Source organism: Lolium rigidum, chromosome 5 (genome assembly GCF_022539505.1).
Source record: "Lolium rigidum isolate FL_2022 chromosome 5, APGP_CSIRO_Lrig_0.1, whole genome shotgun sequence".
Classification (NCBI taxonomy): domain Eukaryota; kingdom Viridiplantae; phylum Streptophyta; class Magnoliopsida; order Poales; family Poaceae; genus Lolium; species Lolium rigidum.
In genome coordinates, this window is record NC_061512.1 from 169973736 (window position 1) to 169987888 (window position 14153).

A 14153-nucleotide genomic window follows, 5' to 3' on the forward strand; every position below is an offset into this window, starting at 1 on the left:
CAAAGGTGTCACCGGCCCAATGCATCTTTTCAACTGCATCATGAACCATGTCCATGAAGCCTCTGTCTCTGATTGAAACATGCCAACAGCAACAGGAAACATCCAGTTGTGTCCATCTAGAGCATTGCATGCTGCCAATTGACCATTCCACTTTCCGATCGGAAAAGATGAGTCTATACTCAAATATGGCCGACACCACCTGCTCCGAAGCCATCGATGCAAGGCTTTAAAGCCACAATTTTTTTGGAGAAGTAAACTTTGCCATCAGGTGCAACCTCGGTATCTATCTCCACAACACTACCAGGTGATCTCTTCTCAACCTCTGCCTTGAAACTATACAGCATCCTGAAGGTATTTTCCCAATCACCATATAGTTCTTTCATTGCCTTATGTTTTACCTTCCACACCGTGGTATAATTGAGTTTAATAGGGTATTCCTTTTCCATGTCTACTTTCAGTTGTTTTGCAGTAGTGTTTGGTTTTTTGGCTAAAAATGGAGTGATTTTTTGTGCAACCCAGTGCTCGTGAAGTCATGGTTGATACATTACGTGAGCTTGTAATACAAGTATGTTCATGAGGGATCCGATTAACCCCGATGCTACTTCCATCCGGTTGGCGTCCGGCGGATATGTACCACTTGCAAGGCCCGGCACCCCCATCAAATCCTCTGCACTTCGCATAAAATTTCTTTGTATCTGTCCACAGGGTCTTGGTGTCAAATTGTTTCTTCATTGCATAAGTCTTGAAACACATCCGAAACTCAGCCATGGTTGGAAAATATTTTCCAACTTCAATTATAGGGTTATCTCTATCATACACATTTACCATCTCTTCAACATTTGCATCATCAACATCATCTGCAGACTTTCCTTCATCAACTCGGATCCACATCTTCATAACTATCAGCCGCATCCCTCCCCTTCTTGTTCTTCTTGTTCTTCTTGTCTTTCTCATCTACTGGAATTCCAAACAGATTGGCCATCTCAGTATCATCCATTGGTGCTATGACCAAATCAGTTTGTTCAGCGAGTTCTACTGAATTCCAGTCAACAACAACCCCATTTGCAGCACCATCACAGCCCTCTTGTGCATCATCAGCTAACACCGTCGGCTCGGTTACAATGGGCATTATCTGTCTACTTGCAGCCCACTCGTCCTCCTCAATCTGGAGAGCAAACTTTGATGGCACATATCCAACCAGTGAATCTGATTTCAGATCAACAAGCTCGGCCCGAAATGTAGCACTTTCGCGTTCCCACCCCTTTTGCCGATCAATTTCATCAACAAGCGATCCGCCATCCTCAATTCTTGAATACTCGCCCTTACTTTCGTTGTACCATAGAAATGCCACTTCTTGCGCCGGACCCCAAGGAATACTCTCCCCTGATTTCTCCACAACATTCCTCACCGGTTGCTCTTGTTGGAGAACTAGTTCTTGTGGATCCATCTCTTCTAATTCAACCTTCCAACTAACTAATCTGCCATTCTCGATGTTCCTCAATCTACCATCAGCTAGCTTCGCCGTAGATACAAAGAACTCGACTGACAATTCGAAGCTACGCGCGCGCCGGCCATCTCCCCTGTTTTCGGCGCGCGGGAGTGAGACGAAATGCTACCGAACGAGCTCTAATCAAAAGCTAAATCAGCACGAGAGTGATGGATTACCTCGAATTTGAATCTTCCGGCTCCATCCAATGCAGGGCTGCCGGCCTGCTGCTGCCACCACCGCCGTCGCCGCCGCCCCTCCCCCCAAATGTCTGCGTGTCGGGCAAAATTGGGTCAGATTCGGGGGCGCCTACATTCCGAGAGTAATGAGAATGTGCTCCATTTGACTCACCGCCGATGCCGGAACCGCCACGCCCAGGAGGGGAAGCTCCGCCGCCGCCGCCGAAGAGGGATCTGGCGTTCAGATGGCGCGCTCCGCTTCAGCACGGTTGGTTCCTGCTCGGTCGGTCGGGGATGGTTTGTCTCAACCAGCCTAAAGGAGTGGGTCCCGCAGTCCCTAACCCTAATTCATGACTCCTTAACCAGCCCAAACAAGTGACACGGTCGTTTCATCAACATGGGTGGGTCGGAGCTATTTTGGTGCTCATAGACGTCGTATGGCAGCTATTCCCGTCAACTATGGCGCATGAGAGACAATAGCGGGGAGAAACGTCGCGTGTGAGCTATTTGCCCCGGAAACTAATCGTTGGGGAGTTCGTGCGTCCCACCACATATCACACCTCCGGCCTACGGCTCTGCGCCAGGCATGCTCGCTGATGGGTTAGAACCACTGTTTGCAATGATACACGGGGAGAGGAGCGGAGGCGCCGGCGGCCGGCAGTGGCTGCTACCGGCCGGACGAGGATGCGACCTGCTCGGCGCCATAGCGGATGAACATATGGAGCAAGTGCTCCTCCGCTGTTGCCAAGCACATCAAGGCCCTTTGAATCGAATTCCAATACTTTTTAGCTATGGTGTTCTTTAGTTTGTTTGATTAGCATTGCTCTACTTCTGCCCTTTTAATCTTGTGCAGTTCTAATGATTGATTAGGTGCTGAACGATGAGTTTCCCGGAATTGTAGGAGCGATACAGACAAACCATTGTAGAAGGTGTCTTTAGTGGAGTCTGTAAATGACATGGATGAGAATAAGAGACGGTGGCAGTCTAAACTAATGTACAATGGTGCTGACTAAGCTGTCTGTAAGTGGTGGTTATATATATGTAATTTTGATGATGTGGAGGAAAGAGAATGATAAGAGAGAGTGAGGCTGTCTGTAAAGTTACAGACAGTCTATAGCATTCTTACAGACAGCTTACAGACTGCGATTTTACTATTGTATGGAGGGTGTCTGTAAGTTATACTCACATATGATTATGGCTAAAAATAGACAACTTACAGACAGACTGTTGTACACATTATCGATACTATTGTCTATATATGACATGTAGTAATACTACAGACACCATCTGTCTAAATCAATGTATATGCCCTTACGGGAAGATGTTAACAGGATGACGTGTGAAACACAGAGTGGGTGAGGATGATTTCCCGTGGAACTGCCGCACCCCATTCTCCCAATGTCTTGATTCCACGTCCATCCGTAACAATTTTTTGTAAGAGTTTGTCTGTAGGTGTAGCATTGGTACTACTTAGGGTACTCTTTTCTTGGCTTCACTCAAATGGCCAAAAGCTAGACTGCTAGAATCTTCGGGTGATGGGGCCGGAACAGCGTGTTTCTCCGAAGAAAAACTATACTGAAAGTCTGAAATGGTAGAAAACCGCGTTGATTTCAAGTGCACTACACTGAAATGACAGGGACAGAGATGATAGTAACCAGTTTTTAATTCCTATTTTTACTTTGAAATGTGATCCTACTCTTTTCGTACCGTGATTGCTTTGGCAGTTGCTCCACTTAGTTATAAAAAAAAGCTTCCCTAGTCGCACCTAGGAAACATGCACGCGTTCACACGTAGCTTTCTCCATGATTAGGATTAGCGCTTTGGCAGCTAGTTCATCATCTTCTTCACTTCCAGTTCCACTGGGCGTTACACTGCTTTGGTAGAGTATCTAGAAGGTGGATCATGGATATCCAAAAAAAAAATGTATTAGTCCATTTTTTAATAAAGATGAAAAAAAAAGTTTGCTGAAGGTAACAGTTTTCTCATCGGTTGCAACTTATTACTCCTAAGTCCTAACTCAACATCGAGATCTGCCAATTTCATTTAAAAATATCTGGATAAACCCCTGATAGATAGCAGCCTAGAACGAACTAGAATGAAATATCCATAAAATCTAATCCGAGGTTAAGACTGAGAAGGGGACTATAGCCTTGGCCACAAAAATCATGACATGGAAAGATACCGATAGATCGATCAGCAATTGGATTTATCTCTCCGACGTCACGGATTGTCCGTACGCTGACATACACGCGGAAGGATCCCTCCACCTGGTCGTCTTCCTCGTTGCTTCGTGGGCCAATGGGATGCTAGCTCTGACTTAATTCACCACTAATCAAACCCAAGTAATTTTAAAACCCTTCTAAACCCGGGCGCTTTGCGGCCACCACGCAAAGCCGCGGATGCCCCTTTTCCAATTTCCACAAACACAAAGCGCGCGCATTGGCAGAACAATGATTCGATCCACACACACACACTTTTCAGAGATTGGCAACACGATCGAGGATAGCCATATTCTTCTTGCCCAAGACAGAATATGCAAAATTTAGATAGCTAGGAGCAATTCCAATAGTGCAGCTCAGGTGCTGGCTATAAGGTCAGCTATAGTCAGTTTATAGCTAACTTGTGCAATAGTTGGCTTTAAGGATTGATAACTTTATGTGTAAAAGGTCCACCACACATACTCACAAAGTCGCTTAGTAGCAGCGTGCTAGATGCTGCTCTTGCATGAGAGCCCATCTATCTTCTCTCTCCACTTCTCTCTCATCCACCTAAGCAAAACAATACTATTTTAATTCTTATAGCCTGCTGAGTCAGTCTTATTGTACTTGCTCTAATCCAAGACTCTGAAACTTCACAGCTTGATCGGACCTCGAAACCAATGTAACCGCGTAAAGATTCGAAATTTAGTACTACCTCCGTCTGGTTAAACTTATCTGAGATTTAACTAAATTTAGATGTATCTACATATTAGATAGTGCCTAGATACATCTAAACTTTAACAAATCTAAAATATATTTTCTAAGATGGAGGAAGTATTTGCTTTCCCGAGCTCATAGTAGCTTATAATCTAAAATATTTTTTCTAAGATGGAGGAAGTATTTGCTTTCCCGAATAATCATCCGGTGCTCCCATTAACAAATGAATTCCAAAAAAGGCTTGTTTAGAAGGACGTAGATCCTCCAACGCACCCGTGAGATTTTAAAAATAGATCGATTGGAAAGGACAGCAAGAAGCTGCCGAATCGGTCGTTTCCGTGGAGCCACCCATTTATTATTAGCTCTAGCGATTTAAGGTTTGAACGTGATGAAACCTAAGTTCGGCTTAATCTGGCTTAATCTCATTCACCTACTCTCTTCTAAATAACATAACTATGTTTTGAATCACAATAAGTTGTACATGGAAAAAATATGTGTTGACCGTATGATTCCATTTCGACAATCGGTTTCGAGTTTCATTATCCGTAAATCATAAATTTTCATGTTCATATTTAGATGTTTTTAAGCGAATTTCGTCAATTTTTTAAAATTTTCTTTGAGAGGTAGCTTCACCTCACCATTACAGACAACTCTCATGTTGTAAGTTTTCGTTCGGTTAGACATAGACAGATAGATAAACAACTCACTAGTATAGTGAAACTTATGCATATGTGGAAGTTCATTGGGTATACTGTAACGTGTTGCTCAACGTCTCGCTTGCCTGCTCGTCTAGTTCATCAGTACACCTTTTCATCATCATGGAGGTGTGTCATGTAGGTGTAGCCAGCGTTGTCGCCGAACTTTTTGCCACGCCAGAAGCTTCAACGTGTCATATTCGACATTGTCTTGCACGTTGGCAATGTAACCGCCTTGGCCACCATCGGTAACAACATCATGGTGGTCTTTTCGTGCTTCAGCTTGGTGCCCAGCTTCATGGACGGCGATATGAGGCTGATTGTGCTATGCGTAAGGTGATAGGTAAGGTTACCATATGAACAAATGGTATGATTAAAGTTGCATTCCAATGCAACCAAGTAGACTATGCCTTAAGTATGGCCAAACAATTTTTCATGGGCTACCAAACGAAGTGCCAAAAATGACTCGCGAAGTCGTTTCTAACCGGCTATGATCCATGAAGCTTGCCCTATCGGCACCCAAAATTCGGCCAGGCTACCAAAGGATGCCTTAAATTCTCTCTATGTTCGAAGATTATTGCGCTGTTGGCAGGGCACGACAGCAGGTTCCTGTGTCCTTGCCGTTTATGTACCACCCGATAGGAGATTGACTTGATTATTGTATGTTTAGCACCAGCACTACAGTTAGTACATATAATTGACAAACATTATATGATTCTAAAAAAAGACAAACATTATATAACAGACAAGTTATACTCCTACAAGATTTGGTAAAGTCAATTGGGACACCGTGTGCCGTCCCAAGAAGTTGGGCGGTCTTGGAATCCTACATTTGAAAAAGTTCGCGACGGCACTTCGACTTCGTTGGCCTTGGCTTCAATGGAAAGATCCGAATAGGATTTGGGCGGGATCCGGCAACCCTTGCACCAAAGAGGATATGGATATTTTTTACGCCGCAACCGAGATCACCATTGGGAATGGAAATAAAACCCCTTTTTGGCACGCTCCTTGGCTCGGGGGGAGGAGGCCTATAGACATTGCACCCCTAATCTTCGACATATCCAAGCGCAAAAATTGGGTGGTAGACAAAGCTTTGCATGAAAATTCTTGGGTGGCCAAAATTGACCTTGACAAGAACTTCACTATTGAACACTTCAACCAATTCCTTGAGCTTTGGACACATTTGTCCACCATCCACCTCAACGAGCTTGTCGAAGATGACATCTCTTGGAGGCTTACCTCCAACGGCCAATACTCCGCTAAATCGGCTTATGAAGTGCAATTCTTAGGATTGATCAAGTCTCCTATGTATGACACGGTGTGGAAGGCTTGGGCGCCTCCCAAAACGAAGTTTTTTGCATGGCTCGTCACGCAAAATAGAGTTTGGACGGCCGATCGGTTAGCCAAGCGTGGTTGGCCCAATTGTGGCATTTGCCCTCTTTGCAAACAATGTGTTGAATCTGTCAATCATCTCTTCATACATTGCCGTTTCACCAAGCGGCTTTGGGCCCTTGTTGTGAGCTGGCTTGGAATCAGCGGAGTTGATACCTCCCTTTGGGCCGGGTTAAGCTTGAAGGAATGGTGGAATGGGATGGCGGCCAGAAGTGCTCCAAACCGCAAGGCCATGCCAACTCTCACTTTGCTTATAACTTGGGAGATTTGGTGCGAGCGGAACGCGAGGGTTTTCTGTAACAAACAAGCTCCCGCTCAAGTTGTTTTTGACAAGATTAGGAGAGAGACTAAACTTTGGGTGTTAGCGGGTGCAAAACGCTTGGGGGGTTTGATGCCGGGAGAGTAATTCTTCTATCTTGTACCTTGTAACGTGTCTATAAACTTGCTAAACTTCTCCTTAATTAATAGATTGGGGCAAAGCTTTTGCCCCCGTTTCAAAAAAAAAAATACTCCTACAAGATTTTGTACAGAATTGATCAGGAAACCGTTTGAAACGATGTCCAGAAGTCGTGAGAATCATGTACAGTAAGATCCTCTTGATATTCCTTGTAAAAAGTTAAGATTTACCTGCCCTCTGTTAGTGGCAAATTCTGAGACAACAAGAATCAGGTGAAATATGCACTGAGTTTTATACCAGCTGTCAGTACTTTCGGTCTGGGACTAAATGAAGAAAGTAAGCTTACGGTCTAATGTTAGAATCATAACCTAAGAAGTATGGAAGGGCGGTGCAGCGAGTACCGTCCAAAACGCATCAGTAAATCTGGGGAAAACGATGTTTCGAACCATATGTATGCATACCTAGCAGTATTCGTTTATTCCCGTATGATGAAGACAAGAGTAGAACGTCATACTACTTTAAGAGGCTGTGTGGTCTTTATTTGTACACAAACATCTGAGGGACTCTCTGGAGCTCAAAGAATCTAACAAAGTGGCGATTCCTAGGCAGAAATGGAAGATTCAGATGTCATGACTTTGTGCTCTTATGAATGCAAACAGATTTTGAACAGAAACAATGCATATTAATTGATGACAGAATAAAGTTTTGCATTGTACCAGTGCCTTTTTTTGAGATCATAAGTGGGCTTCATAGTAAAGATTTTCATGGATTAATAAAACATGTCTTTTGTCCAGAGCTGTAGCAAGGCAAAAGGGCTCTTCCATTCTTTACATTTTGGCTGCAACGGTTAAGTTGGTCCAAACTGCAAACTAAATCAGTAACCAGTCTGAAAGTTCCTGCATGACGGACCATCTGCTAACAATGATGGATACATTAGATGTGTTTTGAGATTTGAGGATTTATGAAAGCGCAAGCCTAAATATAACATATCATGGGCTCGGCCAATAAAATCAGAGTCTCTACTAAGCTCACCGGTCAGAGTACTGTTCTTTCTACTCAGCTCAACCGAAACGCGGTTCCTTCGGCCATTATATAAGACGCTCCTCCCCACCTCACCTTGCTTCACTCATCATCTCACCTCAACTTTGATTACATACCGGTTATCACTCACGCACGCACGCTGCACACTTCGTATCTTGGCTTGTCTTCGAAAAACAGAGAGAAAATTCTGTAGCTGAAGTAGCGGATAGAATTAAGAACAGAGAGAGATGGAGAGCTTGGTGGACGGCAACGGAGGAGGGAGCCGTCGGGTGATGACCGAGCTGAGCCACATCCAAGAGCTGGTGAAGCAGCTGGACGTGCACCTGGGGGGCTGTCCCGACCTCTGCAAGCACCTGACCGAGCAGATCGTCATCGTCACCGAGAAGTCCATCGGCATGATTATGTCCGGGCACTTCCACGGCTCGAAGCGCTCTGCCGCCGACGCCCGCATCGACTCCGGCATGCCTAAGAAGAGGTGAGTACTGTCTGAAAAAATTCGAGCTCATTTTGGATATTCTTGGGGCTAAATTATTTAGTGATGTCCTGTTCTTGGATTTGCAGGAAGATGATGGAGAAAGGGGATCGTCGGGTAAGGGTGAGCTCGGCGGGAGGAGGAGCGGATGCCCGAGAGGACGACGGCTTCAGCTGGAGGAAGTACGGGCAGAAGGAGATCCTTGGAGCCCAGCACCCAAGGTTGGTTTTCGCACACTTTTCAGCAGATGTTCATCTTTCTCAGCCCCTAATCCGCACATGTTTTCGAAATCTATTGGACACATCTGTTGCAGCCTTTCTCCTCTGTTCCTGTTCCAGATAGAGTAGAGAGTGCACACGTCTTCTGACTTTGATTGGGCATGATGCTCCAAAGGGGATTGTTTTGGTCGCCGTCCCTGACCTGAGCTGTGCAACATTGCAGGGCATACTACCGTTGCACGCACCGGAAAACTCAGGGCTGCGCCGCGATCAAGCAGGTGCAGCGCGCCGACGAGGACCCGACGCTCTACGACGTGACCTACCACGGCACACACACGTGCCTTCATAAGACGGCGGCGGCGCAGGTGGTCAAGGTGCTGCCGGCGACGCCGAACCCGGACGCGGGCAGCCTTCTGAAGAGCCTGAGCTCGAGCCTGACGGTGAACACCGAGGGCCTCACACCCGGGCCTCAGCAGTCCACGCCCTTCAGTTTCTCCTCGCCGTCCGTGAGCGGCCTGACGGCGCCGCCGGAGCACTACACGTTCTCCACTCCGTCGACGTCGGAGAACTGTTCCGGGCAAGGAGTGTCGCTCTCGCCGTCCCTGCCTGAACTCTCGCCGGCGACCTCGGACTGGAGCTACATCCCGTTCGAGGAGGATTCGAGTATAGTGTCCGCGCTGGTCTCTGCCACGAGTATACCGGAGACCGCCTTCTCCCTCGACGAGTTGTTCGACCCGAACTTTGACGTTTCTTTCTTCCTTGCCGAGATGTGATGGCCAGGAGAGAAACGCATCAGTAGATAATTAGAGAAGCATCCACCTTCTGCGTGTGAGTGTAGCTTCTTCCTCTTGGTCAGTGCAGGCGTACTGCAGAACAATGTTGTAAGAGTTAGGAGATGAAATTATGTTCCGTTTTCCTTCATAGCATTTCATTTCTTTAGGACTCCCAAATACAGTGGAGGCTTCATACTGCATTCATTATTTATCTGGCTCAGTGCCTAGACATTTTGGACCAGAGATATCTTATACTCCTTTTCTGCAAACGCCAACCTAAGCATTTGGAGGTCACGTCAATATCCTTCCTAACCAGTTTTTTTAGCCTCGATGGGATATAAAGTGTATTCACTTAGAGCACCTCCAGCCCTCCCCACGGTTAAATCCGGGGTGAATCACCGTCTCTAGCTAGGCGCCCGATGATCAGCATATTTGGCTTTATTTTCTCAAATAAACTCACAGTTCGGCGTATCTGACAATTTTTTGCTAATATTTGGTCTATTTTTACAAATTCCTTCGAAATTTCCATATGAAACTAAATTTCTCACCTTTTGTCACTCCCTAGTGAGCTGCCACCAATTTAAGCTTAAACTCACATGGGCTGCAACTATGTGAGCTTTGGGATTTATAGGAAAATCTGCAATCTAATATGGGCCACAAAATGTGGGCCCAATATTTCAACATTTCTTCCAAACTCTACTTGGCTCACTAAACTCCCATAAAATATTTATAATGGTCCATTTACCCCCCCCCCCCTACCCGGTTTAAAATTTTGGGTCATAATTTCAGGTTAAGGGGTAAAACGGACCATTATTGATAGTTTAGAGGACCACATGGTGTATGTGGTGAGCAAACTAAACAAACAAATATCAAGATAGTTTAGAGGGCAGCCAAGTAAAGTTTCGGAGGAAATTATGAGCCAAATAAATCGATGTTGTTAGTTGTAACTTGTATGCTTGTAGTTATAGCCTATTAATCCCTTACAGCAAGGCATACAGCTTGCATCATTTTTAATGTGTATAGTAAAAAAAGACCGCATATCATTTTAATGTAAAGATCGAGGGTACAACCTCAATTTTAAGAGAAAAAAATGCAGCATGCGGTCTTTCCGATCTATGTTGATTTCAGAGGAGACGCGGGTAGCTAGGTTCAACACCTCTCCTTCCCCTTTTTTGACTTGCATGGTCAAACATTCAGTAAATATGTACTCCCTCCGTCCACAAATAAGTGTACTTCTAGTACTAAGTCAAACATTTTAAGTTTTGATCAACCGTAGAAAAAAAAGTAGCAACATATATAATGAGATTTTGGTATAATTTGAAACTACATTTCAAAATGAATCTAATTAGTGTCATAAATGCTATTACTTTTCCCTATATATTTGGTCAAAGTTTAAAGAGTTTAACTAAACATAAAATCTAGATGTACACTTATTTGCGGACGGAACGAGTATGTACTACATAAATTTACATAATCTAATATGAGGGATCAACCGATTGATCACATTTAGGAGGCTGAAGACTTGAAGTTCAGAAGATGGTGGGGTCGGAATGTCAATAACTGGACGAAAAGGAGGCTAGGCAGTACGAACGTCCGTGTTAAATTGTAGCCGTAACTCGCAGAGCTGTCCATGTCATGGCCGCGTCCTACCCCTTCGGAATCAGTCAGACAGTCACCCACATACGAAATTCACCGTTCACGTATCGTCTGCTTCTTCACGGAAAACTCCAGGAAAAAAAGAGCGAGCAACACACGGCCTAGTGCGCCAAGTGCGCACCATGTCCCCTGCGTAGGTTCAGCGTATCCACTAGGGCCTGCAAAGACCCTCAAATGGACTTTTAGGAGTGCCAGGCCCTAAATCGGGCAACTGGGGGTGCGTCTTGCATGCCACACTGGATCGGCCACATGCTGCCCCGGTTACCGTAATTAGCACGGTGGCAGCTATGTCTCCCGATGTGAGGGCACAATGCGTGCTGGATTTCTACGCGTAGCCGGGGCTACACAAACGGATTCTGACGTTGCCTTACGCGGTTGAAAAATACGTTTGGGACTAGCTCAGCGTCCCGATCGGGCTGTCCGCGAAGATGTAACGTAGCTCAAATATGTGTCGAGTTTGCATCTTCATGGATGTTGTGCGGTTGCGTCGAGTGTCATCTTTTTGTTACCCGGTCTCGCACGTCAGGGATACCAAAATCGACCGCGTGGATTTACTTTCTCTTCCTCTTCTTTGCTGCCCTAGTGCAACGCCACCAGACCAACTCAACCTACTCACACCGCCGCAGCGCACGCCGTATGCCAGGGCCTCGCCTCGCCGTCCAGGACTTGTTCGGTCAATTGCACCGGTAGTTTTCTTACTATTTTTTTGGGCGATCATTGATCCGCACTTGCTACTCACGTAAATGGACATGTGGAAGATGCTCGACAAGTTTCACGCTGAGGTCATTGACTCTCTTCCGACGACGAGTCCGATCAGACGACGCAGAACATGGCTTCTGTTGCGGCCTCCATCAGACTACTTTTAACCTGTTTATTTTGTTGTTTTTATGTCTGTGGCCCAAATGCGTCAGCCTGGTGGAGGCACCCTAGGCGCAAACGAACGTGCGGTAAAAACGACCATTTTCGTGTCTGCGGGGCGACGGAAACGGCCCCGCACGGACAATTTGGACGTCCGATTTTCGTCGCCCCGTTGGAGGAGTAAATTGTGACATGCCACCTCGCCTACAACCCATCATCGATCAAGAAGAAAGCACCCTGGCAGTTGACATTTCCCCCAACCTTCTCGCCTCACGCACGCCTCGCAAAAACCCTCCTCACCGCTCTCCACCCCTACCGCTCGTCGACATGTCTCACAACTACGAAGCTGGCGGAGGCAGGATTACCGGTAGCAGCTACGACCTTGACGATGGCACCAACGATAGCCCGAGGAACCTTTGCATCGGAGACGCACACCCTCTATGATGTTGATCTCTTCGTTTCTCTGGATTGGTGTATTTCCTACTAGAAGGAGTCCATGTAGCCACCACCACCGATCGAGAACGATAAGAAGGTGGCAGCATGCCTCCGGCACCAGGCGGCGGTCTGCGCACCCAACGACCCACAACACACATTGAGGCTCGCGAAGACGTTGGAGGAGTCTGTGAACTTCGTTCCTTCTTTATTATTTTATTCATCAAAGGGCTGACCAAGAGCATACTTTTTTTAAAAAAAGCGAAGCAGCACACACACACCTACAAATGTGGCAATGCATGCCATAAGGACCTTATGCCCTTCAAATACAAAATCTCCCCCACCAACTTGGAACCGGGGACATCGCCGCAACACCCTCGTGGCTTAACGGGAGCACTCGTCTGGCCAAGCAACGAAGTACTCCGTAGTACATGCATCAACGGAAGGGAAGGCGACCGGGTTTTCTCGTTGTTGGCCGCGTACGACGACGCGGTGGCGGCGAGAAGGTCTGCCGCTCCCGGTCACACGCGGTAGGCGGAGCGCGGAGCGCCAACCCTCACCCTGTTTCAGTTTGTTTGTTGTCGCCATGCTGCTCCATAATCATCAGCCACCAGCCAGACAAGTACACTTGCAAAACCTCTGCCTCTGGAGGGGATCCATCTATCGGGAATTTTATTTCAGTGCCAATTGGCCAAGTTGCTGCTGCTAGTGTGGCGGACACGGTGTGAACGCAAGTGGCCCACTCCTAAGTATTCTCGGGACAACAACATCAAATTTGTCCTCGCTCAAATGGATGAACCTTGCATCTATAAATGAGGGAACAGCACCTTCTGCCAAAAAATTACTACTCACGGCGAGAATGCTGCGTCCATGCCAGGTGCACCACTGTTTTTTCACCGAGAGCGCGCAGAGCCTATAGCAACCGGCAACTTATTCTACAACTCTGAAACTGTATGGTAGTGCCCAGCACAACTGTTTTATTTTGGCAGTTGCTCCACCCACTTATAAGGGCATGTACAATGGTCTAGACAGATGGTGTCTGTAATAGTACTCCATATCATATATAGACAGTAGTACAAACAGTGTCTACAGTGGTCTTTCTGTAAGCTATCTATTTTTAGCCATAACCATGTGTGAGTATAAGTTATAGACACCCTTCATACAACAACAAAAATGTTGTCTGTAAACCGTCTGTAAGAAGCCTACAGACTGTCTGTAACTTTGCAGACAGCCTTCATCTCTCTCCTCATGAGTGAAGTTACACTATCAATATGAACAGTATTTACAGAAAAAAAATGCATTTTGGAAGAAGTTGTGGACCTTATGTACATACCTTGAAGCAGCAACAAGAGCCAATTAAAGTTCATGAATTACAGGTCTCTTCCTCGTCATGTGTGTTGTGCATCATTGCGTCCTCTTCGCTTCATAAAATTTTGAATTACATGTCTCTTCCTCTTCATGTCTACACGGGCAAAAATGAACAATCCAAATTTCTGAATAAATTTATAAGTCACAACTAGATAAACTAATCTAGAGTTGACTAAAAATTAACTAAGATTCTAGGATATCAATACATGATCAAATCAGAAGTTTGAAACAACCTTAATTTCTTCCTTCCATCGCTCATGCTGGTAGTGGC

General features: G+C 45.8%; 1 protein-coding gene across 1 annotated transcript; it reads left to right on the top strand.

Annotated features, from left to right (window-relative positions):
• The first annotated feature begins 8234 nt into the window (after positions 1-8234).
• Positions 8235-9568, top strand: LOC124656685 (transcription factor WRKY19-like). Its single transcript, XM_047195389.1, has 3 exons — positions 8235-8580; positions 8667-8798; positions 9019-9568. Exons 1-3 carry the CDS (start codon positions 8333-8335, stop codon positions 9566-9568), a joined length of 930 nt encoding a protein of 309 aa, XP_047051345.1. The 5' UTR covers positions 8235-8332.
• Positions 9569-14153: the final 4585 nt, after the last annotated feature.